This window comes from Hippocampus comes, unplaced genomic scaffold (genome assembly GCF_001891065.2).
Source record: "Hippocampus comes isolate QL1 unplaced genomic scaffold, H_comes_QL1_v1.1 scaffold105, whole genome shotgun sequence".
NCBI lineage: Eukaryota > Metazoa > Chordata > Actinopteri > Syngnathiformes > Syngnathidae > Hippocampus > Hippocampus comes.
In genome coordinates this window covers 2,863,103-2,888,755 of record NW_017806235.1, presented here as the reverse complement: position 1 = coordinate 2,888,755, position 25,653 = coordinate 2,863,103, and the positions used below count along the sequence as shown (strand labels likewise).

At 43.8% G+C, this 25,653-nt stretch overlaps 2 protein-coding genes across 5 annotated transcripts in view; one reads left to right on the top strand and one right to left on the bottom strand.

Annotated features, from left to right (window-relative positions):
* Positions 1 to 258: 258 nt before the first annotated feature.
* On the top strand, positions 259 to 19,449 carry zfyve9a (zinc finger, FYVE domain containing 9a). 4 transcript variants are annotated; one of them, XM_019856786.1, is made up of 20 exons: positions 260 to 572; positions 5,136 to 5,233; positions 5,352 to 5,463; positions 7,182 to 8,290; positions 9,061 to 9,160; positions 9,467 to 9,649; positions 10,549 to 10,700; positions 11,112 to 11,241; positions 11,589 to 11,711; positions 11,966 to 12,121; positions 12,902 to 13,126; positions 13,191 to 13,273; positions 13,353 to 13,457; positions 14,382 to 14,532; positions 14,604 to 14,684; positions 14,893 to 15,055; positions 15,521 to 15,626; positions 15,751 to 15,927; positions 16,847 to 17,032; positions 19,355 to 19,449. In XM_019856786.1, the coding sequence occupies exons 3-19, from the start codon at positions 5,394 to 5,396 to the stop codon at positions 17,006 to 17,008; spliced, it is 3,276 nt and encodes a 1,091-aa protein (XP_019712345.1). In that variant the 5' UTR covers positions 260 to 572; positions 5,136 to 5,233; positions 5,352 to 5,393; the 3' UTR covers positions 17,009 to 17,032; positions 19,355 to 19,449. The 4 variants fall into 4 exon arrangements, with proteins under 4 accessions (XP_019712346.1, XP_019712345.1, XP_019712343.1 ...); XM_019856787.1 differs by lacking the exon at positions 19,355 to 19,449 and having other exon boundaries at positions 259 to 572; positions 11,112 to 11,220; positions 16,847 to 18,042; XM_019856784.1 differs by lacking the exon at positions 19,355 to 19,449 and having other exon boundaries at positions 261 to 572; positions 16,847 to 18,042.
* The window catches only part of LOC109507320 (von Willebrand factor A domain-containing protein 5B2-like), a 7,813-nt gene continuing 961 nt past the window's right edge, over positions 18,802 to 25,653 (bottom strand). Inside the window, exons 2-13 of the mRNA XM_019856652.1 lie at positions 25,635 to 25,647; positions 25,336 to 25,521; positions 23,983 to 24,187; positions 23,223 to 23,548; positions 22,297 to 22,528; positions 21,869 to 22,207; positions 21,501 to 21,638; positions 21,176 to 21,304; positions 21,059 to 21,109; positions 20,515 to 20,614; positions 20,178 to 20,301; positions 18,802 to 20,052 (exon numbers count right to left, since the gene is read on the bottom strand). Coding sequence (XP_019712211.1) covers positions 19,300 to 20,052; positions 20,178 to 20,301; positions 20,515 to 20,614; positions 21,059 to 21,109; positions 21,176 to 21,304; positions 21,501 to 21,638; positions 21,869 to 22,207; positions 22,297 to 22,528; positions 23,223 to 23,548; positions 23,983 to 24,187; positions 25,336 to 25,521; positions 25,635 to 25,647 — 2,596 coding nt within the window. The 3' untranslated portion in view covers positions 18,802 to 19,299. The remainder of the gene's footprint in view (positions 20,053 to 20,177; positions 20,302 to 20,514; positions 20,615 to 21,058; positions 21,110 to 21,175; positions 21,305 to 21,500; positions 21,639 to 21,868; positions 22,208 to 22,296; positions 22,529 to 23,222; positions 23,549 to 23,982; positions 24,188 to 25,335; positions 25,522 to 25,634; positions 25,648 to 25,653) is intronic.

Below are 25,653 nucleotides of genomic sequence, written 5' to 3'. Positions count from 1 at the left end.
CACTACTACTGCTAGTGTTAAATTCACTGTCACGTCGATGCTAGGAACGCAATTTTTGCTTGCGACTCAAGGCAACTTTCCCCGGCTGAGCTCGTATGGAGAAAAACATGAAATGCAGATTAATCGTGAGGTATCACTTTAAGAATATATGTGTGTGTGTGTGTGTGTGTGTGTGTGTGTGTGTGTGTGTGTGTGTGTGTGTGTGTGTGTGTGTGTGCTTATCCATTGTAGCGTTGTATTTATAGGGCAGCGGGTCGGCAAGCGCCCATATAAATGTCAAATAATATGTTACATTTCAAGAAATAATACATGGTAGTCGTGTGCGGCTCTGCCTGCCGTTTGTGGCCTGTGGATGCTCTGCTCAGCTGGGTTCCCTGTGGACACACTTGCCTCATGCACCCCCCCACCCTCCCCGGTAGCCGCTGCAGTCTGACGCCAGGAGGAGGACACCATCGGCGTAAAAGTAGCCCGGGAAGGCGATTAGTTTCGACGGACAACGGCGAGGGTTCGTCTCTTTCTCCTGCACTGCGGGGCTGCGTGTAGAGATGAGGATTCCCTTGGTGGTGGCGGTGGTGAGCCTGTTCACTCCATTTGTTTCTGTGGAATGTTTTTTTTTTACGCTACGTTGCTCCGACCTTGCCCCGCCATTGCAGCGGCGCCGACGGGCGCGGGAGTCCGAGTGGGTAGCGGCGGTGTCGTGGTGCTTTAGCTAGCTTATTAGCATTTACTCAGCATAAGACCAAACCTCCTTAAAATATACACCGCATTTACACTATGAAGACATATGATAACATTAGTTTGGGTTATTTTTTTGTTTAAAATACATAGTTGGACAATTTTCTTCGGTTCGCTCCGGGTGACGCGCACCGACTCGGTGGCCGTCCGTCCGAGCGGCGGGTTGACGCGGTCACTCGGCGTTCTCAGTTCTGCTGCCCGCTGAAGCCCTCGAGGCTAAAAATAAGCGTTTAATTTCCCGTCTTTTTTTTTGACGCAGCCTGCCTACCAAATCCGCGAGGCGATACTCTTTCGCCATGGTTTGGCACAAAGCAAAACAAGACCGCTGGACAAGTTAATTCGTGGACGGACGTCCAAACGCAGCTAGCACCTCAAGCTAATTCAGCGAGTTAAAATTAAGAAAGAAAGCCTCGCTAACTGTTATTTACATGTCAGACTTAGTTTTAAAACCACACTACTCTTCTGTTGTTCGTCCATGAGTAGTGTTTACCACCTGCCTTTAGCCCCAAGGGGCTTTTGCTGAGGTAATCCAAGTTAAGTAGAGGTCTGTTTTTACCATAAGCCCCCTTTATACTCCCTGGAAGACCCGGCAAACAACCCTTTTCTGATTTGCCACTGACATGGAAGTCGACCTGACAATTTGCCATCTTCGAATGCAGTATCGGAAACCCTTTTCGCTTGGAAAGCCTGTTAAATTCCAGAATCAGAATAAACACAGGATATCTAGCATCAATCACTTTGTGCCTTTCTCACGGAACGCAGCAAAGAGACAATTGAAGAAACTGACGCCCTTTCCACACCACCAGAAAAGTTGGTATTAAGCATTTTTCCCTTTTCCCTTTCTTTATCAATGTCACAGACATGGAAGTTAACCCAGCGACGTTCCAACTTCAGCGGTTTCGGAAATAGGGCTGTCACTTGCGAATATTTTTAATGCGGTGGGCGACTGGTTAGCACATCTGCCTCACAGTACAGAGGTTAAGGATTCGAATCTGGGCTCCGGCCTTCCTGTGTGGCATGCAGCAATCAGACAATTAGATGATATCAGTGCCACCGTCTGGTGTGATGTTTAAAATACTCATCTGGCCATGAGATGATGTGATACAAGTGGTTTGAGTTGAACTTTTATCTCAAGGCACCACGCTATCATGAAAAGGAAAGTACGATGTGCTACTGGTTCAATTCTAGGCTTCTTTTTGCATGTGCCTGTCTGGACATCCTCAGACTACTCAAGCTTCCTCCCACATTCCAGAAATGCTCATGTTAGGTTCATTGAAGACACTAAAATCGTACATTGTATAGTGTGTCATTTTCCACAACACTTTTCATTATCAGGGTGTCAGGTGATCTAAAACATTATTTCTGAGCTGATTGCCTTGACTTTACTGAACAGTCCAGGGTACACCCTGGTGCGGTCGCCGGCCAATTGCAGGAGATGCATAGATAACCAAGAATTCACCCTCACATTCACATATGCAAAGTCCACACAGAAGGGCCGATATTCAAACATTACAAACTTAATGTGAGGCAGATGTGGTAATGACTTGTGTTAACAGTCACTGTAAAAAAATTCTCAGTTGCTAGCAGCACCCAATTGAAAGTGTCCTCACATTATTTACGGGGTAATCGTCATCCTGTTGTTTGATCTGACATGCTGCCTGTCAATGTGCGCTGAGACCTCCTTTTCACTCCCAATGCTTATAAGAGGAGGAAGCCGCACTGCTAATAGCTGATGAAGAACAGCGCCTCTTAACTGTTATCTTCATCCTCCTCCAGCCCTGAAAGTCTGTCAAAGGATTAAATAAAATAAGAATTGCTTTTAGATCTTCAATACAAGCTTAGTTTGTACTAAAATCACTGTTTTTTTTAATATGGAAAAAAAAGTCAAACTGCAAAAGACTTGTCGAGTTAATCCTTAAGACAAGTGATTTTCAACTACAGTGAACTTTATTAATGTTCCAAAAATTATTTCTTCACTCCAAATAATGTATTTTTGCTCTCTATGTGAGTGACATATAGTGACTGCCTCAACAATTACCTGCTTTTCCACTAAAGAGGAGAAGATAAAATTAATCTGTGTATCCATCTGTTTCTGTTCATAGAACAGAATAAAAGCTTCGTGTTCAACTAAACAGGACGACATTTCACACTAAGGCTTTCTATAGTTTCCGCAAGGCTTCTAGCTTCCTCAACAATTTTACTAAATCCGAAAATAAAGGTTGAGAATTGTTTGAAGTACGACTATCTGACTTTTCACGGTTGGCCGTCATGTCGTACGGGCGTGATTAATGCTTGCAGTCAGGGCGGAGGAAACAATGACGTCATAGTGTTTTGGGCGGCGGTGGCGTGTTTAGAAAGTGATGTCAGTCCATTCTCCAAGACAGGAACTGGTCGCTGTAATTTTGCCAGGATGTGCGAGGTTCAATTGGCTTGGGCCGTGGGGTGGAAAGTGGTCTACGTTCTTGGAGGAAATAAAACAAAAAGCAGAAGTGTTTCTTGAAAGTCAACACAAGGAAGTTTTGTTGTCATGACTCAACAAAATGCAGAGCTGCGCTGTTACATAATTGACCAAGGAGAAATGAACAATCGATGTCAACCTCCCATTAAAAAAAAAAATAGTAGGAAGAAGCCTTTTTTTGGAGCTGTCGACATGGTGGCATATCAAATCCTCGAATTTCAAACGTGCATTCCTGCCGCGATGGTGTCATTTAAGTGTTAAAAAAAGGTAACCACCAGGCACATGCACACATGGGCCAGTAGGTGGTGCGCAAGCACCTGTCCCTTTGCACTGGAAGAAAAAAGATTTCAAATCATTTATTTATTTATCTATTTTGCTTGTGCACCTACCCCCAAAAATGTCTGCACGTGCCTGTTAACCATCATTCATTCCATGCGTGAAATCTGTGTGAGGGAATTCTGCAATGCGGGGACCAGAGTGTGAAATTTAACACCTCAGACTTGCTTCTCCCGCACCATTTGGTTTTGTCCGACAACTTGTTTATACATCACACCAAACGCTGGCAGTAAAGTCATCTAATTATCTGCACACATAGTTGTGACAATGTCCCACTTCCCACCTTTTGTGAAAGGTCTTCATTTATGGCTCTGGTGAAGCAATTCTGCAGTGTCTCTGTGTGCATGAACCTCTTGTTGATCTTTTAGTGAGAAGAGTAGTAATGCTGTCTGAAGGTGTTGTGTCATACATACACGTGGATGTATGCTTGTCGTGTTGGTCTTTTTTTTTTGACAGCAAACTAGCTGAGAGTGAAGTAGTGCACTCTATCTTGTCACTTTAGAAGGACTGCTGCTACTTGACATGAATGTCAACAACATCCATATGTCATATGTGCTTTAATGTCTAAAAATAAAAGTGTGCATTATTCAGCACCTCTCCGGGCAAATTAAATCTTAATCTGCGTGTGTTACGTGTGCGTGTGTGGCATTTGTGTAGCCTGTGTGTGTGTGTGTGTGTGTGTGTGTGTGTGTGTGTGTGTGTGTGTGTGTGTGTATTCCTCTTTCTACATCCTTGAAAATCTTCACCCAGATGGCAGTGTTCCAAAATCTCTTGTTGAGCTACAGCACAATTAGAATTTATCTTTATTTTTTCTGTATGATATGTATGATTTTTTTTTTTCTGAGCAGTCAGACCCTTTTTTTTAAGTGCATTTCGCAGTTGTATTTTCTTTTTCATGGGTATCTGTGCCCTCACTCATACCTGTTTTGTATGTTTGATATATGACATTCAGCCGCGTGTGCATGTTTGTGGCACAGTGTGCGTGATAACAAGTGTATGCACTACACCGCATCTTTAACTGAGCGGAAAAATGAGCCGACTCTGCTCATTTTGCTGGCTAATCCCGCTCAAGCTCATGTCGCATGTGCGGTCGACTGAGCAGAACACACGCGGGCGAGTCACTCTTCGATGAAATGAAGTGTTTATAAAAGTGTTCCTGGAAGGTTGACGTGAGATGAAAAGCTATGAAATTTTTAGATGATCCCTAGTTATCGGTTGTGTGACGAAATATGCTGACAAAACAAATATGCATTCAGGATTGGTTGATGGGAGTGGAAGTCAGAAATCAAACACATTAGGTAAACCTGCACAATCACACGAGACCCAAAAGCATATTCTCTTATTACATAAAAATATCTCTTTAATATGACAGAATCGACCAAAAAGACACAAAAATTGCGAGAAACATATGCACACGAAACAAAATATTTGATGAGGAAATACGACAATATTTCTGAAAAGTTAAATATTAGATGTAGAAGTAAAAAAATACTGGGGAAAAATAATTGATAAAAAAAGAAGAATTATGACAAAAATATTACAACATAATTCACAATATTGAATTAGACTGTGTGTTTGACCATTTTTGTTTCTCCCCACACACAAGGCGTGGACGCCTGCCATAGCAGCTCAAGTGTTCACTGAGAGGGGAAACGTGCTCAGATCAAAGACGGCCTGCGACTACTGAGAAGGACCTCTGTGTAGGTCAGTGAACGTGTCGAGTACACACGGGCGCACGCACACACACCATGTGAAATCACATTCAGTGACGTGAAGGATGGCGACATATTTGTCATCGATGCCCATTGCCCGTTTCCTGAAGGTTCACGCTGGCCGCAGAGGAGGAGGAGCAGTTTCCTGATCCATGGAGAATTATTTCCAGGCCGAGGCTTTCAACTTGGACAAGGTGCTGGACGAGTTTGAGCAGAACGAAGGTGAACACAGTCAATTAATTGATCGGCTTTTGAAAAAGGAGTTGAGAGCATTCGGATAGATTTTCTATTTCTTACTTTTTGTCTGTGTGTCATTCTGTGCGTGTGCGTGTTTGTCAGCACATGGGAGTATCATGAGTCCTTATTAGAAAAAAAAGAAAAAAAAAAGATATAAATGAAAATAAATAGTTTGCAATAATAAGCGGAATGTGATGGATGGGGGAAAACTATTGGGGAAATAAATAGTCGACAAAATATACAAATATATTAGGAATAAAAAAACAGATGGAAAATGCAGAAATATTTAAAAAAAATACATTTGAAATATACAGATCAATTTTATAAAAATACTAAACTTGATTCTACTGGCATTGAAACAGGAGTTCACAACATTTCGACAGTCTCCCCTCTTCGAAAAACGTGGTATAATGGCCATCTTATGAAACAACATTATGGCTTCCCTTCTTAGATGACAAAATAGAGCTCATTCAATCAGGCCAAAGAACTAATTAAGCATTTCCCATGAGTTTAGACACACTTTCACATCAAGAAGTCACATCCGTGTTTAATTCTCCTAATTGTGACACGGAAGCTGCTGATTCATACGTCCACAATATTTTGTAATGCCCCTGTGCTTTTGTGTGTGTGTGTGTGTGTGTGTGTGTGTGTGTGTGTGTGTGTGTGTGTGCGTGCGCACACGCACACACACACGTTGCTGCAGCAACAACAATAGCAGCCTCGCTCACATTCCAGTCCCGGGAGTTCAGTAGCACTCATGCTGACTAGACTTGAGTGTTGCTTCAAATTAATTCCAATGGAATTATGAAAGCATTACGTACGTTGGTAGGTGCTGCTGTTTTGGTTAGTGACAGAGTTCAAACATGCCCAGCAGCTAATTCATTAATGTCAATGTTGAAGGATGGCGTCAGTGAATTGAGGTAATAACACCTATTATGTTTTTTTTCTTCACTTTTCAAACCTGTTTCGAAACATACACTTCAAGAGCAGTGCAGCATGAAAAAAAAATGTGGGGCCGCGCAAACTTACTTCCAGCATTTTTCATTTCTTAAAAAGAAGACCGACTATTGGATTTGCATTTTCTTAATACAAAAACATATAAGCTGTTATTGTGTATTAAAAATTGAGTATTATTTTGTTTATTTGATCATCGTTCATGTATTTAGAATTTACTGACAGTAGTTTGATTTAACACGCTTGTAAAAAGAAAATATTTAAGCTGTTATTTATTATTTAAAATTGATATTTTTAATTTTATGGTATAAATTATTTCGTTTATTTGAGAACCTTTCATTGAGAGAATTTACTGGTAGAAATTTGGCATTGCACTTTTTTTAAGATTTAAGCTGCGATATGAGATTTTTGTTTTCTTGTATTGTATGATTTGAGGCTTTTTGGGGCGGAAATTTAATTGTAGCAGTTTAATTTTATGTCATGAAATTGTTTCCTATTTATGTTTTTACATTCTGTTCGCATACCGTAGGCAATTTAAACTCAACCAAGTGCATGACAGTGACCAAGGTACTTTCAGAACCGTGCTTTAAGAGTTTTTTTTTTTTTTTTTCCCTGTGGGGGTGGGGGGTTGCAGTTACACTCCTAAAGCAACCTGTGATTGACTGGCCACCAATTTACGTTTGACATGTGATAACTGATGGATATGCGGTCCCCTGAACACTAAACATGTCCTTCTCCTCTTGTGTCAGATGAGACTGACTCCCCTCTCTTCACGGATGCCAAGTGGACCCAGATTCTAGCACCACCTGCCCACCTGCTCTCTTTGAACCCCGCCCTGGCCCACGCTGACCTCAGCCCCCAGGAGAGTCTGCAGCCACTGAAGACTCTCCCCGATCCCAAAAGACCTACCGGCGGTGAGCCGGCCGATGTCCACAGCCCACCCCTGCCGCAGCCCAACATCGGCAAACTGGTGGGGACGGACAGCCGTTCGCCGCTGTCCGTCACGGCCTGCAAGGAGCAGCACGGGGACGCCTCCGCCGCGTCCTGCTTCACCTTCGAGGTGGGACTAGAGCAAGAAGGGAATCCCTCTGAGAAGGTTCATCCACACGTGAAGCCGGCTACTTTGAATGGAGAAGGCAGTTCGCCGTATTCTGAGCAAGAAAGACAAAGTGGCGAGCAGGTAGAACGTTTTCTAAATGGAGGAGTGGGTAGAGACTCTGTGTCCAGACCTCAGTCTGAGCAGCTCCTTTCCAACGGTTTACAACACGAGAATGAGAGCCGACTAAATGTCCGGGAGGAGGAAGAGGAGGGGAGGCTCTCTCCCTCACCCGTGCCGTCCAAGGAAGACTCTGTGACGGAGGAGAAGGAGATGGAGGAGAGCAAGCAGGAGAGCGGTGAAGGGGCAGCGTCAGGCGGCGTTATTGCGAAACTGAACAACAGCCGCCTACAACCTGTCAGCGTCCCATACGGTGGGGCGCGACCCAAGCAGCCTGTCAGCCTCAAACTCCAAATCCCACAGCCCCTTGTGGGCCAAGTGCAGAACCAGCTGAGTAGCAAGAACAAGAACCTGGATAACCGCAGGGGGACGCCGCCCGAACCGACGCTCGGCGGGACCGAGGTGACTTCGGCGGTGAACGGCGTCACGGTCCTCCCCACTTCTGCCCTTGCTTTGTCCTCGGAGAGTCCGGACAACGACCTTCAGGCAGGACAGCACGGCTCCCTCAGTGGGAAGTCCCCAAGCCCGCTGGGCAAGGTGGCCCCGGTGTGGGTGCCTGACTCACAGGCCCCCGTCTGCATGAGGTGCGACGCCAGGTTCACTTTTACCAAGAGGAGGCACCACTGCAGGGCCTGTGGCAAGGTAAGGGGACAGTTATGGACTGAAATGTGCTACCAAAGACAGAATGTGAATGATGTGTAATTACATTTGAATCACGAAACTTGAAAAAGCGCTTTGAGAAACGGAGTCACATCTTTACTTTTTAAAACTGAATCTGAATTGTACAATTTGAATTTGGATTTTTCACTGAAAATTCAATCTTGTATATTTTTTCACATTACAAAAATAAAAATATTTTCCACACAGATTCAGTTCAGTGACTTTTCACATTCAGTTTTGTGAGTAAAATTCAAACTTTCAATGTGCTAATTCAGCTCCTGTGACAAGCATCCGGGTACTTGAGGATCAGAAATCGATTGCATACCTCAAATCTTCTCTTTTTCTAATCAGCATCTTTATTTTGAGCACGTGTCACAAAAAAAAAAGTGGTCTCTAAAATGGCTCTTAATCTTTATAACAAATTTATTTAACCTTTGTGGTACATCATCATAGAATAAAATTAAGTGCTTACACACACACACACACACACACACACACACACACACGCGCACACACACAAGCATCAGGGTGTCTGCGCAGCACTGTTGGCACGAGCACACGGTCGCTGACGCCGCACTTAGAAAAAATATTCCGACTGCTCTGCGATTTCCCACAGCGGTAAACAAACACTCTCTGTGCCACTGACAAACAATGGAGTGACACATCCACATGGCTCATCTGTGACCTAGAGAACCTCCTGACACATTGGGCGAACTGCACAACTACAGCTTGTGCTTTCTCTGTCATGGCAGGTCTTCTGTGCCACGTGCTGCGGCCTGAGATGCAAACTGGTGTACATGGACGGGAAGGAGGCTCGCGTCTGCGTCACCTGTCATTTGGCCCTAACCAGCGGTGAGCGAGGATTGTGTGTTTCACCCCCCGGCTAAAATCTGAAGTCCGTGACTATGCCAAGCCGTTTACAATGAGCCTAATTCACTAAAACAACAATGAAGAAAAGTAATAATCACAGCAATACGAGCTGAGCCTGAACCATGTTCGCACACAATGTGAGTGCTTCTACGTCGGAAAGCCTGTGTGAAAGCCTTAATCGTCTTTAAAAAAGGCTTGCGCAACATATGTGTGATTCTGAAAAGTGAATGTGGTCCATTGTTGTCCAGTGCGGAAATAACGCGTGGTCGTTGTACCCCCAATCCTCAGCTCCGACGTCGTCGGATTCTCATCTCACAGCTGGCAACAACCACAGTCCCAACCCCAACAACCCAGCCGAGTACTGCTCTACCATCCCTCCCCTGCAGCAGGCCCAGGCCTCGGGCGTGCTCGGCTCGCCCCCGCCCACTGTCATGGTGCCGGTGGGCGTCCTCAAGCCACCTGGCAACGAGGGTGAGGCCTTCAGTTCGTTTGTTTCTTTTTTGAATGCCACCAATAGTAGCAGCGAGTAATCAGAGCACATTCGAAGTGCACTGCACTGCTCTAAATTGCCACAAGATGACGCCAAAGCCCCATCTAAACAGGAAAAGTAGTACAGTGATTAATCCAAGGAAGTTGAATGTTTCCCTGCATGTTCATGACTCATGTTTTCACGTACCTTCAGATTTTGCATGTGCAATGCCGGAGTTCATTTTAATATTTTCAGAGGTTGATGTGAGGATGAGTAAAGATGTCATCATAAATTTTGGTGACCATTGATCGCAGTTTTCGTACATTGGGCAAGGTTTAGATTCCTGCAGTATGGGTTTAGACTGTCATGGTGTGTCACTGTGCGGCAAGTGAGGAGGCACATGTTACATTAGTGTCGGCAACTAAAGAGCCATTTGAACCCTTTATTACAAGATTCATAGGAGCCACAAACGCTTTGGAAATCTATAGTGAAGTTACATATTCTCTTCCCTTTTCTTGTAATTTCTGTAGCAGACAATTTTTTTTAACCGGGCCGCAGTGATATGTCTGATGGGCTGACATATCGCCATAAATTCTCCAAATAATATCGTAAAGCTGACCTTGAGTGACATCATGCAATCAAAAGCAATAATTCTGTCTTCATTTTTGCTTGATGATACAGCACCAAAGAGCAAGTGAAGGACGCATTTTCACAATTTGCTTCACTTTGCCACATCCAATACAGATGGAACTCTGAAAGTATGTTTCCTGTAAAAGAGAGTGAGTCAGTTTAATTTACAGAATACATGCACATCATGGAGCATGGTCAGGATGTTAATACTTCAAACTCAGTTTGAGCCAGGAAAAACCCTACATTTACACACAATAAATGACTTGTTCAGGATCTGTCACACGGGACCAGAAAAAGGTGTGGTTCGCGGATGGCGTCCTACCAAATGGCGACGAGGCAGAGTCCCCCAAAACTCCCGTGCCCACGCAACGCACCGGCATCTCGACAAATGCAAGCAAAACCTCCGGATCGGACGCTGCAGGGGTACGCTCACACGCATGTTCTTAGCTTAAAAGTTAAGGGTTTAAAAAAAGTTAGGTATCAAGTTATGTGTCTTAAGTGAGCATTGCAGTAGACTTAGTTGTTCTCTAGATTTCTCCATACGACTCATTGTTGACTTATTTTAAATGCCACGCTCACTTGTCATAGATTGAAATGTAATATTTTCAGACATCCAATAAGGCCTTCCTTTAATAAACAATGCCCCTGCCCTCCATCGGCAGTTGGGTAAATATGGCTTCTATTTGCAGAAATGTTGTAATCTTCATCCCTTCACTCAGCATTGGAGCAATTTCAAAGATTCTTCTTCCCTTTAACCTTCATTCCCCTCTCTCTCTCTCTCTCTCTCTCTCTCTCTCTCTCTCTCTCTCTCTCTCTCACTCTCTCACACATCAGGCCACCCCTAACCCCATGGGTCCAGTGGGCAGCCCAGTGGGTAGTGCCCTCAGCTTGATCCCGGAGGACGGGCTCCCTCCCATCCTCATCTCCACCGGAGTCAAAGGAGGTACGGGAGGCCACATCACAGGTGCTTGCCCTCATCTTCACCGTCCCACCACCCACCCCCTGCCTGACCCCTGTGTCCTCCATGTCCTTTCATGTTGCCATGCAGTCAACACTGTCGTGTTCACTCACTGGATGGACAAATGTATTTGGACAGAGTTCTTTTTAGACTCCTTTAGGGCTGCAACGATGAATCGATAAAATTGCTGTTTAAAAGTGTTGACATTCTTGTACATTTTCCACCTCTGATATAAGTGGAGTATGTCCCTATACTTTTGTCCGCTTGAATTCTCACACATCACAAATCCACACTTTTACGTTGAGTCCCGTCCGCCTGTTTTCACACGACGTTACCTCTGACTCCACAACCAGACTATGCAGTGGAGGAGCGTCCCTCAGCGATGGTCCTCATGCAGCAGCTGGAGGAGGGAGGCCCTGAACCGCTGGTCTTTGTCCTCAACGCCAACCTTCTCGCTATGGTCAAGCTCGTCAACTGTGAGTCGCCGCTTTGCATCAGAGTTCATTCCGGAAGGGGAGGACAATTTAGCCTCCCACAATTTTGAAAAAGAGGCTATTCCTTTTTGAATGATTGTGTGATCTGAGTGGAACCATTGAAATAATTGTAATTTACACAATTCCATGGATTTGAAATTTAATGGAGGGACAGAAATTGTCCCCCAGTTCTGGAATGACCCTCATATAGAGGTGGTATTAAAATGCTGAAATCCTTCTTCCTTTTCTTTGGTCAGATGTCAACAGGAAGTGCTGGTACATGACGACAAAGGGCATGCATGCTGTTGGCCAGGCCGAGGTTGTGGTTCTGCTCCAGTGTCTACCTGAGGAGAAGGCCATCCCAAAGGACATCTTCAAACACTTTGTACATCTTTACCAGGAGGCCCTCAGTGGTAAGATGACAGCACTGAGCAGTCTCAAGAAATTATAAAAAATAAATAAATAAAAAGACGGAGGAAGTCCGTCATTTGTTTCAACCCTGTCATTTTATGGCTTTTTGGGCCAGTGGTCTTTAAAGATGGACTCGTCCTAGAAATGTTGTGCATTTGCTACCAATTTTTAACAATATATATGAAATATATGGCAAATGCTATCTTGTATATATCAGTTTTTGCTCTTCCCCCAACCTGACTTAAGCCATTTTCCCTCAGCAATATGAAATTTAAAAACACTGTCTGTCATGAGAAGATCCCAAAAGAAAAAAAAAAACACTCTCAAACACTAATTTCTAAGGAACCATCAAAGACGTAGAGATTTTGTCGGCTTGCTACCAAAATTTGAACCATATACAGGGAACACTTCTATGTTGCATATTTGCCAATCAGCAATTGCACAATTTTGGGGAACCTATCCACTCTTAGTTGCATTAAAAGTTGCTTTGCCACATGGCGGCATCATGGTGCCAAGGAAACTATTTGAAGTGAATTGAGGATCTTCAATGTGACAAAAGTCGACGTCTTTACTGTCATCTTTTGGCATCTATAAGCAATTACAATCCCTTTTTAGCAGGGGCGCCATTTAATAGATTTTTTTTTTTTAACTATTTGTGGCAGAGATGGCCCCCAATGCTTCGTGAATCGTGATGTTTTATTGTGAACTACACCCAGACCATGACCCAAATTGGAAATATTTGCTTTTTTGGCTTTGTGTATAATCTGGGCTTCCTCTTCCAGGAAACGTGCTGGGCCACCTGAGCCACTCCTTCTTCACGCAGAGCTTCCTGGGCAGCAGGGAGCACGGCGGCTTCCTCTATGTTAGCCCCTCCTTCCAGTCCCTGCAGGACCTGCTGCTGCCCAACCCGCCCTTCCTCTTCGGCGTACTCATCCAAAAATGGGAGACACCCTGGGCTAAGGTCTTCCCCATCCGCCTCATGCTACGGCTGGGTGCCGAGTACCGATGTGAGTGCTATTTGCACCTTTTTAACGACTTAATGTCTGTTTACAATAATGGTATTTGTTGTAGTTTATCCGTGCCCGCTCTTCAGCGTGCGCTTCCGGAAACCGCTCTTTGGCGAGACTGGCCACACCATCATGAATCTGCTGGCAGTAAGACCTCATGTTCACTTGCTGACCACCACCAGCGCTATACCATTTGTGTCAACACATCATGTCATGTGTCCCACAGGACTTCCGCAACTACCAGTATGCATTGCCGATGGTGAAAGGCCTGGTAGTGGACATGGCAGTTAAGAAGACGAGCATAAAAATCCCCAGCAATCGCTATAATGAGGTTAGCCTGGTTCCATGCAAATACCATTAAAAAAAAAAAAAAAAAAAAATCAAAATGTATATTAGTTTGTGTAATAATCACAATTATCTGAACAAAACCCTGAAAATCCAGTGTTTTCACATTATGTCCAACAATTACAACAAACCCTCGAACAATTCCACAGAGGTTGTCGAGAACTGTGGGGAAAAAAATGCACTGCATATAAAAAAAACTAAGCGACCCAAAAAGCCTATTGTGTCTATTGCTTTTTTACAAGTCTTTGCATAAAAACAAAAACATGTGGAACGAAAGTAGGAAAAAAGTTTACAAAAAATATAAAGTAAATAAATGTGATAAGTAAATATGTTTTTATCCTTATTCATGATTATCAGTATCACTTTAGCAACTCTCTCATGAACTCAATTGGCACGTACATTGCTTGTTTCTGACTACATCTCACTTGAGGTTATAAAAATTGCCTCACAGAGTTGATGTTTGGTGATATCCAACCAGCCACCCTCATAGAGCTTCCTTTTTATGGACGATCCGCAGGTTTTCAATAAGGTTGAATTCTAGGGATGATGTTGGCCACATTGCTTTTTTTTTTCCCTTTACTCCCAAAGCAACTAACACTTAAATTGTTTTTCACTTCCACCATAAATGGTTGCATCAGCACGGTTCTTTTTATACCATGGTAGGAATTTGCATTTTCCGGCGCGTGGCTGTCAGCTTTGAGTCACGTGGCACAGCCCTATCTCACGGCTTAAAATCCCCACATTTACAAGTTTTGGTCTGCCTCGCAAGAATTCAACTAATCTGACGGGATTAAAAACGAGCGAGCGCGCGGCTGCCGACATCAGCCGTGTCTCTGTTGTTATCCGTCTCCTTGGCGCCTTCTGATGTTTTTACTGCAATTACTAGTCCTGACTGTGTGTGTCATTGCAGTTGATGAAGGCCATGAACAAGTCCAATGAGCACGTGCTCGCAATGGGCGCGTGCTTTAACGAGCGCGCCGACTCTCATCTGGTGTGCGTGCAGAACGACGACGGAAACTACCAGACGCAGGCCATCAGCATCCATCATCAGCCGCGCAAAGGTAGTGTGCAAACACTGCCTCATCCAAACTTTCATGCACGTGCTAACTTATCTCATTTGCTTGCTTTTCAGTGACCGGCGCTTGTTTCTTTGTGTTCAGTGGTGCCCTGAAGGCCTCGTCGGGTTTCTTGGCCAAAACTAGCATTGTAGAAGGTAAATCTTTGTTGTTTGTGGGTGTTTTGCGGCCCTGTGCTTCTAGATATGTCAAACTCCGGTACTGCTCTCATGTGAGAAAGGAGTCAAAGTCGCTGATGTACTTTGCAGCCATTTATTGCACGCGAGGAGAACAGTGCCACAAAAATACAATGAGTGCACTTATGCCTCGGTAATTCACACGACATCATCATTGCGTCTATCTTAGATGGTGTGATGATCCAGATCACAGCAGAGACCATGGATGCTTTACGGCAAGCGCTGAAGGACATGAAGGACTTCACCATCACGTGCGGCAAAGCCGAGCAAGAGGACAACCAGGAGCAGGTGCATGTCCAGTGGACGGATGACGACCATGACTTCAACAAGGGGTGAGACCGTGGGCCGTTTAAAAGACAACCGGCACGGCACTCAGAACACACCACAAACAGAATAAATTGTTTTTTGTTTTTCTCTCTTTTTGCCTGGGGTCTGTCACAGATAAGCAGTCTTAAAATTTGACATCTGAAAAATTATTCCGTAAGCTGTTGATTAATTAACTAATTAAGATTCATTTTTTGGGATTGGTCCTAAACATGTCATAATTATTAAATTAAGAACAGATTTATTTAGATTCTACACGGATGGTCCATTGGCAAACATCTGCGTATTTACTCTGAGAGGCTGATATTCAGACAGTTTGGACAATTTTAAATCAAACAAGGTGTCTATGCGATAAATTGATGGTCAAAATATTAATCAAACAATAAGATTTGATTAATTGTTGCACCTCTACATTATACTCTCATATAATGACCTAATTAAAAAAAAATTATAGTAACACTGCTGCATTTCAGTGTCATCAGTCCGATCGACGGCAAGTCGATGGAGTCCATTGCCAGCGTGAAGATCTTCCATGGCTCTGAATTCAAGGCCAACGGCAAAGTGATCCGCTGGACGGAGGTACAGCAAATGCACTCTTGCATGGATGACAGAAGCCATCCAATGAATACGTTTATCGCAACAACTTTTTGTCTGTTTGATAAAAGACAACAACGAAGAATAAGTCACTCCTCTCTCCCGCTAGGTGTTTTTCCTTCGGAGTGACGACCAGCCCAATGGCCTGAGCGACCCAGCCGACCACAGCCGCCTGACAGAGAATGTGGCGCGGGCCTTCTGCATGGCATTGTGCCCGCACCTCAAGCTGCTCAAGGAGGACGGTATGGCCAAGCTGGGCCTGCGCGTCACACTTGACTCGGACCAGGTACTGTATTGCATCCATCCATCCATTTTCTATAACGCTTAGCGTCCTCAGGGTAGCAGGTGAGCTGGAGTCTATCCTAGCTCGCTTTGAGCTGAGTAGACCGTCGACTGTTCACCAGCCAAATGTGGGCCACAAAACAGACAAATAATCATTCACAATCACAGTCTTGTGGCACATATACTCTACTCACAAAAAGTGCACTTGCCAGTTATTTCAACAAAGAAGAAATGCAAATTTTAGCTTTAAATTCATTGCAACCTCCTGCGTATTTCATCAGCCATCTTGTTTTCAATCCTGCTCTGTGGTGTTACAAAGTAGCACACGATTAAATGAATTTTGTTGCCAAACCAAGCCATGAAAACACGTTGGAACAAGACAAATGACATGGAAAACAAAACACACATCAGCAGGTCTATTAGCATGTTGGGAGTAATGTGAAAGTAGGAAGTGCTGAGTTTGGCAAGGTACCCAAAATTGCGGGACAGCAGTGACCAATGATGGGAGAGAACAGACGTGGCCCAAAAAAAAAAAGGCTGCTTATCACCACTCTCTCTCTTGATTATGTTCAGACTAAACATGAAACAAAGAATTTGGCATGTATTTAAAACAACCATGTAGCTTTGTCAGTTTAGCTTAATGCTAAAAGACCATGCAAAACATCATAAATGGGCTAACGAATAGCACTGGCGTTAGAACTCTTGAAGCAAATGGATATTTGAACTTAACCAGTGGAGTGTATCTCAAACAACTACACATACAATGGTCCGCCACTGTATGTGCAGTAGCACATTTAACAATGAGTTTTGAAAAAAATATTGATATGGTGCTACTTTCTCTCATAATACTGTATACATACAAACATATATCAATGATAGTGTCTCCCTTGTTTTTTTTTTTTTTTTCTCCCTCTCCCTTCCAGGTGGGCTACCTGGCAGGAAGCAATGGGCAGCCACTTCCTCCTGCGTACCTGAGCGACCTGGACAATGCGCTAATTCCCGTCATTCACAGCGGCGCCTGCCAGCTCAATGAGGGCCCTGTGGTCATGGAGCTGGTTTTCTACATCCTAGAGATCATCTCGTAAAAACTCAAGGCGACTTTTCCAAGCGTGAGTTAAGTCCGTTTTGGCCATCGGGTGGCGTTATGTAGCTCCAAAGACTTATGGCCATGCACTTGGACCTTGCTGACTGCAACAGATGCACCGGATGCCCTTTTTAAAATATTTTTTTTTCTCTCCTGCACACGGTGCTCAGTGCCTGCTTTTTTTGTTTGATCTCATCGCTAAAGCTTTACTCCTCAATCACCACACGCATTGACTCTATGTACATTTTGTGTGTGTGGGTGTGCGTGTGCGCGCGGGCTGGCAGAAGAAGCAGCTTGTAGCCTCCTGAGATTACACAAAAAAAAAAAAATAACAATAAGAACAATATTGGTGAATAGAGTACAGTTTCTGATGGATTATTACTCATCAACCATTTGGAGGGAAAAAACGAGACAAACACTGTTTCGGTGATGTTTTAATCACAAATGCGTAAAAATACAAAATTACACACACATACACGTATAATGCAGAAACCGTGCACTGGATTCTAAGCCATCTCTAGGAGTGTTTGTGAAGACAAAACTTGAATGTAGAGTAGTTCACAGCAAGTTTGTCTGCCCTGCGACATGGACCTGGCTGAGAATGTATCCCTTCTCTTTTTTGTGTTTTTCTGTACAGTCTCCATCTTACTATTAGTCCCTATGAAGGATTTTATTCAAGCCAAATTGTCGTTAGAATCTCCACTCTTCGAGACAATCAGGTGCTTACTCACATCTGCTGTTTCAAACTAACTTGCATACAGTACAGTATGTCCACTCAAATCATCCCGAATTAGAAAGAGCATGGAGCACTTTTTTGTCTATTTCTTTGCATGCCTGCACAGTCTGAAACCATTAAGGGATAAGAAAGGTCAGCTTTGCATTATGTTCAAAAATATTTTTCTATGATCATAAATATCCATTAAAAAGTTCCAAAGCCCTGTATAGCCCCTACCCTTCACAATAAATATAAACAAATATCATATAAATATTACCTACTCCAAAATTGAGTAGTTTGTCAAATAAATGTAAAACAAATTCAAAATCTTTGTGTGTTTTTTTTAAACGTCCTTTTATTTCTTTGTTTGTTTTTTTGTTTCATCTTCCTTATTAAAACAAATCTTTTATTTTAAGGGATGTGGAAGAAAAGACTATAAAAATGGCCTTTGGATGGACTACAAAATACTGTTTGACTCTGTGAAGTACAAAAATGGTTGCTGGTGAAGTGGTCGGATGGACTGCATAAATGGCCGTTCGACTCAGGTGTCTTACGAAAAATACAGAGCTGCACATTTTATAAATCTGAATTATTAATCAAGCCCTGTAAAAACTTTTTGGCTTGCACCTGGAGTCCTGCTGGATGTGTGTTTTGAAGGTTTCAAGGGACTTTTTTAAAGCATCTTGAAAATTTGGACTTTTTATGTAAAACGCGATTCTTACTAAGTTGACAAAATTCACCCGTGCCAATGAAAGGTCCCCCCCCTCCCCCTTAATTTCGGGCCCACACCAGGAGTCCGGATGTGTGTTTGGAAGGTTTCTGGGGCTCCCTGTAATAAAATCTGTTGTTTGTAAGGCGCCTTACAAAGTTATTGAAAATTGTAGCCCCTGTGAAATATATATATTTCTATTTTTGGGCCACACGGTGAATCTCTGATGTTTGTGTGTGTGTTAGGTTTCCCAGTGCTCCCTGACATAAATGTGTATTTTGAGAAACTTCAAAATTGTGTTCACAAAATAGACAAATCGATGGCCTATGAAAGGGATTATATATTTTTTCTATTTTGGGGCCACACAGAAAATCCAGAAGAGTGGATGAATAAGGTCAAAATACTTTTGGCCAAGAAGCTAAACTTTTTAACACCTCAAGATTATCTACTCAAACGCAAGACCATTTCATAACACACCTTAAAAAAAAAAAAATCATCATCTTTATTTCAGTGTCAGTCAAAACTTGTTTTATACTCTGTTAGGTGGCTTAATAAAACACCAAAAGCTTGAACAGTTTTCAAATCACTGCTAACGACTCTGCATCAGTGTGGAAATCAGTCAAGAGGCTGTCGTCGCAAACACCCTTCAGTTTAATTCATTCTTTAACCACCCTCCGAAACTAAAAACACCATTAATGCCATTAATATCTGCCATCTGCGGTAAAAAATAACAATGACATAGCCTGCGACAAAGTTTGACCTAAAAATTAACAACGATCAACTTCCAAGTCGTCAAAACGGGTCACTCGAGTCGCCTCTCGTCCGAGTCGCAATGACTCCCCATGATTCCCCCTTGCGGACTATTGCCTCACATATTATTGGGGTTATAACACAGCATGTTGAATTTGATGTTCTCATCCCAGTGACGCAACAGCAGGAACAGCTGTCTGGCAGCCCCCCTCAACCCAGCCAGGTCCACTCCCTCGGGCAGCTCCTGGCCGCGCAGCCAAAAGTCCGCTTTTGCCGCCACCAACTCCCACTCCATGAAATATCCGGCGCAGCGGTGCTCGAGCCAGGCCAGAGCCACTGCGGTCGCCCAGCTTGAGCCCTCCAGGTTGTCTTGAGCCAACTGGCTACTCACTTGGAGGTAGGGGGGCTCCTGTGAAGATCCCTCACATACGTCTGTCTCTGACCCGCGACCGCTGTCTGCCTGTCCGTGACTCTGGCCTGGAGAGTTGCCCCCTGGTAGCTCCAGGGAGCCTTCTTCAGAACTAGGGAGATCTTGGGATAAGGTGATGGGGTCTCGGTCTGACAGTTGTCGTCGGCGAAGCCTGGGTTCCAGCATCAAGGGGGTGTCGTCTGGCGTGTGGTGGAAGGGCGGCGCGGTTGTTTTGGCGAGGGTGCAGGAGGAGGGGGAAAAGGTGACATGGTGATGACCCTGAGGTTTGGCGGAGGCGGATAAAGACGGAGCACTGGGAGACGCGCAGCGGAAAGGCGGGCTAAGGCTGCGACGATGCAGACTGTAGGGGGAAGCCCTTTTTAGGCGGTCCAAGGAAATCTGAACACAGTCGGCGTATATCTCAGTGAGCAGAAAAGCTCCCGAGGCCAGCTGAAGGCGAACCTAAGAAGATAAACCAGATAAGACAACAGTACATGTACAGGCTTAGGAATTTTTGGTTAAAAGGATCAATTCCATTTTTGAAGTTCCACTGTAAATTTGTTGTCTGTGTCTTTATACTGACTCACCAGGGGCAGGTAGTCTGGAGCTTCATTCTCAGGTTGTTTGTCAGTCTCTGCAGACAAGCAGTGGGACTTCAGTGGCACCTGTCGTCCTGATGAAATCGAGGACCTGAGTCTGCCAAGGGGAAACCTAGAAGAGGTAAAATGAGTTTAGAGGTCATTTAGAGTTGAATGTAGATGGACTCCACTTAAAGTATGCCGTGCTTTCAACGCTGATAATGCGAGTACAGACTCATCGGTCATATTAGATCCACCTAAACAATCTGAGATGCAGGTCCCATTATACACATTGCATAATTGGGGATCTTGACATTTCGATTACGCTCTTGTTTTGCAAGATTACCTGGTGCCAAAAAAGCTCTCCATTGACTTGCTCTCTATAGATCGCTGAGAACGAGTGGTCGACGGGCCCGTTGTTACCGATGCAGCAGCACTGATGGCGTCTGTCAGTTTGAATAAAACAAGGTGAAATAGATGTGCTTTAGCCACACTGGCACGTGTACAGAACAGTATGGTCATGCCTTGATTTACAAGTTGAATCAAGTCATTCCATAACCACAAAAGAACTCTGTTTTTCTTTATAAGAGCACATAGTAACAACATAATGAAAAAGTTTTGTGCCTCATGGCAATTCAATGGGCACGTTTCGGTCTTTTCTCTGTTTTGCGTGCCTTGACCACCAGAGGGCAGAGTAATACAAAGTCACACTATACACAGACTTGAAAGAAAACTGTCTCAAGTAAGATGCAATAATACAGTATTAGTTGTGTTTCGCAGCACGATGAAAAAAAAAATATGGCTGTGAATATCACTGATTGAAGAAAGCAAATTTTGAAAATTGTTATTCGTAAATAAAGACCTGTTTTGAGCAAGTAGACAGTACTTACTCGACTCCCAGGATGTAAGGCTGCACGGTGAGGTAGGAGTGTCATCCCTGTCTGAGAGACAAAAACATAGTTGACGCCTTGACGAACAAACTAATCATGGCATTTCATTCCATCTACCTGTCGAGTTCCACGTGTCCTCGCCTTCTTCACAGTCTCCGCTAATGGGTCTTCTGCCCACACCTGCAGAATAGGATTTCTTCTTGCGACTGCCTGAATGGGAACTGCGACTATTTCCCAAATGGATCCCTAAACGCACAGAAATGAATAAATATGCATAATTATAAAGCAAGTCATAATTTAGGTAGGTACTGGCTTGGTATTTGTGGTCGTTTACTGTACTAAAGTATCTTTACGTAACCATTTTGATTCATGTTCAATTGGAACTTGTTTTATTGTGTATGTGTACTTCATGTTGTGACCAATGCGAGTATAGTTGGCATACCTGTATTTTGGACCTCCACACCATCCTGGATGCTTTTGTTAGGGTTGCTGTCAATTATGGTGAAGGCCGTGTACATGCAGACGATGTTACAATGCTTACTGGTCTGGATGGCCTTCACACGGTACCGCTTAGCTGAACCTACAGACATACATTGTGAGTATACTTGCAAGTATACGGTATGGATATTATCTAGCCATTCATTTTCGACAGAGCTTGTCCTCATTAGGCTTGCCGGTGAGCTTCAGCTGATACCAGCTGTTGTGTATGCTTTTGAAATGTGGAAAGAAGCTAGAGTACCGATCGAAAATACATGCAATGAATGTTATAGTTGTATTTTAAAAAATATATATATGTAGTTTAAACTCAACCATGTCCTTTTTGGTCCTCCCTTTCGGACATTTTCTCAAAGTCTCTTATGACAGAACGAGCCGTCAGCTGGTGTATGATCTCGTCCCAAGATTCCCTCTCTCTTCCCCCTCCTTGACTTCTGCATCCTTCCCCCACTCTTGCCCTCTGGTCCTCAGGGAGCAAGAGGTGGGCCAGGTTCACCGTGGCCTCCCACGTTACAGGTCTGCCGCAAAGAAGGCCGTGAATGAGGGAGCGGCATTGGCCCGGTTGAGGATCTTCTAGTGGAACTGCAGTGAATAGGTAGTCGGGGTCTGTGAAGTTGTCCCAGTCCAGAGGAGAGGCAGGAAAAAGGAGTCCACCTGTCGGGTGGGAGGGAGAAAGAAATGAAGCGGTACCTCGACTTATGAGATGAAGGGAAGAAGGAAAGGGATAATTCTTGTCAACTCACTGGAATCATTAAGACTTCTGCGGGACAGTGTCTCTGGTGGCTTTGTCTCCCCGTCACTTTCATCCAGCCTTCCTCCCAGAGTTTGGTCGAAGGAGACCCTTTCCAGAGCTCTCCTGAGGCGGTGCATCTCCAGCTCACCCTGCGGCGATGAGAAGCTTCTCGCTGCCATGGTGGAACGGGCCAGTGATTTTTGTCTCCAATGTGAGTCGTCGCTACAAGACAAGTGTACATTCTGGAGAGGAAAAAGCCGAATTTGTGAGTTGTTATTTAAGATTCAAAAAGTTGAAGGAAAGCGGTGATGGATGTTCTAAAACAAGGGCAACTATTATGTGGGTCACAAATGTTTTATAAAACACACATTCATGTATAGTACTTCAACTTTCACAGTCACTTTTACGCCATGTTCTGTATTTCTACTTGAGTACAGAGTATCAAGAAACGCCACTGAACTCCTCAAGGTCTGAGTGTCCGCTGTGTAGACATGCGTCCACCTGATTCCTATTTTCATGCCCAGTGCAAATCTAGCACAAAGCGCGGTCTAAATATCCGCATGGGTTAAGTTTTCTTTCTTAGGGTATGTTCATAGTTGCACGTTGGTAGAAATGGGCGTTTGCGCCATTGTGGGAGTGAACACAATCGCCTTGGTTCCCGGGAGCCCAATCGAAGCGGCTCCGCTCATTCCCTTTATAGTTAGTGTGGGTGAGGTGCCCGGTCTACATGGCAGAAGCATAATGAACATGGTGGAGTCCATGGAGATGTGCCCAAACTACATTTATAAAGAACGGCAAGAAGACCCCCACTTGTCATGAAAAGTCTGCCGCTGTGAAGTGGGCACTTGGATACCGCCTTTGTCATTTTAGCACTCTAAACTGGAATTGCCCCGACACAAAAATCAAGCCAATTTTTACAACTATGAAAATATTTACATTTTTCCTGCTGTCGTCACCAGTGTCAGCTGAGAGGTTCTGCTGCCACGCCGAGTCAGCCCAGCGAGACAAAGATGACCGCGGTTCTGGACCGGGTATCTTCTCAAGGCCTTGAGGTAAAGATCCCGTGTCCAGTAGCGGAGCAGACGGCATAGGGTCAGGCAGACAGGCCCGGCTCGTTGCGTCAGTACTTGAAGAGGCCTGTACGTGTGTGGGGAGACTCCGCTCACTACTGAGTGAGCAGCGGGTCAGGATGTATTGCTCCTGAATGTAGGAGCTCTCCTGGATCCTCGTCCTCACGTCGCTTGACCAGTCTAACTCTCCACCTGTAGAGCGCATATAAGGCAAGTGTTAACCACGGTGGAGGGTTTGATTAACGTAAAATTCAGTGTAAACTTTCCATCGCAATTGACGAAATGGAAGGTTAGCTCATAATTGGGAACTTAAATATTGTTTCGCATAATCTTGATTCCTGACTACAGCACCCAAATTTCATGCTGGTACATAGTACCTTGACTTGCGTATTATCCATACTACTTTTGTATAAGTGTACATATTATAAAAATTGTATTTTGCAAAATGTTCATTCTTGAATGTCGTCCCTTTCCACTAAACCCCCTCAATTCCCAGTAATTTCCATAACTTCCATGGAAAGTTTGAAACATTTTCAAAATTATCCATCTTCTCATGCAAGTAAGCTGGAAAATATCCACTCGTTTGTAACACTCGGAGCAATGCAATGTTATTCGTTGCGACTGGCCTGCACAGGGGTCAGGGTCCGCGTCTTTGGCACAGGAGAACTCTGAGGAGATTTCTCTGGAAATTTCCCTCATCGCCTCCTCCAGGTCGTTCCCTTCTGGACAAGTCACCGCAGGCATGAGCTCAGAAGTCGGAGGTGAGATGTCGTCATTTGACGGGCAAAAAACAGAACCCATGGAGGTGTTGTGTATACCCTTGTAGCCCCTCTGAAACATATAGGTAGGCATTTCAGAAAAGTTGGCAGAAATAAACATTCATGTAACAAGAAATTAATTATTCTTCTGCGGCAACTGAGACCTGCCACAAATCATGAGTAATTGATACCCTCTTAAAAATTGGCTACAATCTATTAATAGTTAAAACTGCAAATATACCAGAAATTATGATCCCAAAACACTAATACCATTTCTAACTGACTTTACATTACTCCAAATATTAATTATGATGGAATTATGTGGCATGTGGTGTCATGCAGCATGCTAAAAGCACAAAAAAAGTGTGAGTTGAATTTATTTACGTTTTTCAATTTATTTATGGATTTGGTTTTGGATCCTATGAACTGAAAAACCTAAGCATTACTTTTGAAGTGAGTTGTGGAATTTTAGGACATAGGGAGTGATTTGCTGCCATCTTATAACATCTTGGCACCACGGAGCGATGATGACGTGTGGCATAGTTGTGCCATGAAATTATGTTAAAGTGGGTTGTAGAGCTTCATTTCGCCTCAACATTCACGCAGCAATACCCAGTGGAAAGCATTTAGGACTAGAGTCTTACCTCTGTCTTTTTGGCTTTAAAAGTTGTCATGTCATAGAGTGTGCAATAAAAATTGGCTACAATCTATTAATAGTTAAAACTGCAAATATACCAGAAATTATGATCCCAAAACACTAATACCATTTCTAACTGACTTTACATTACTCCAAATATTAATTATGATGGAATTATGTGGCATGTGGTGTCATGCAGCATGCTAAAAGCACAAAAAAAGTGTGAGTTGAATTTATTTATTTACGTTTTTCAGTGTGTTTGTGGATTTGGTTTGGATCCTATGAACTGAAAAACCTCAGCATTACTTTTGAAGCGAGTTGCGGAGTTTTAGGACATAGGCAGTGATTTGCTGCCATCTTGGTGCAGAAGAACAAATACTGTATGTTGAAGTGAGTTGTGGAGCTTCACGGAGGCAAAAGAAGTGATTTGTGGCCATCTTATAACATCTTGGCACCACGGAGCGATGATGACGTGTGGCATAGTTGTGCCATGAAATTATGTTAAAGTGGGTTGTAGAGCTTCATTTCGCCTCAACATTCACGCAGCAATACCCAGTGGAAAGCATTTAGGACTAGAGTCTTACCTCTGTCTTTTTGGCTTTAAAAGTTGTCATGTCATAGAGTGTGCAATATCCAATAAGGCGATTGCCCGGGTAGAGCGCAGGGATTTCATTGGGCGAAAGAAGGGCCTCCATGTTTTCAGGCAGGTACCAGTCAATCCGCACATCGGTTAGCACAGGCTCGAGGGCTTTTTTCAGAGACTTGATGAGCTAATAAAAGATCGATGTCAATTACCACATGTGATTGTTTCAAGTCGAATGAAATACTGTACAGTAGGTCAAATAAAAATTTAATTTCTCCACTAGGTGGCAGCGTTTCAGACCTTGGGCTGAAGTCTTTCC

Excerpts from the sequence above, each read along its gene's own strand:
- zfyve9a (XM_019856786.1), top strand. The coding sequence starts at position 5,394 with ATGGAGAATTATTTCCAGGCCGAGGCTTTCAACTTGGACAAGGTGCTG. Across the intron at positions 10,701-11,111 it reads CCGGATCGGACGCTGCAGGG|GCCACCCCTAACCCCATGGG; the intron begins GTACGCTCACAC and ends CTCACACATCAG. Across the intron at positions 14,685-14,892 it reads CAAAACTAGCATTGTAGAAG|ATGGTGTGATGATCCAGATC; the intron begins GTAAATCTTTGT and ends CGTCTATCTTAG.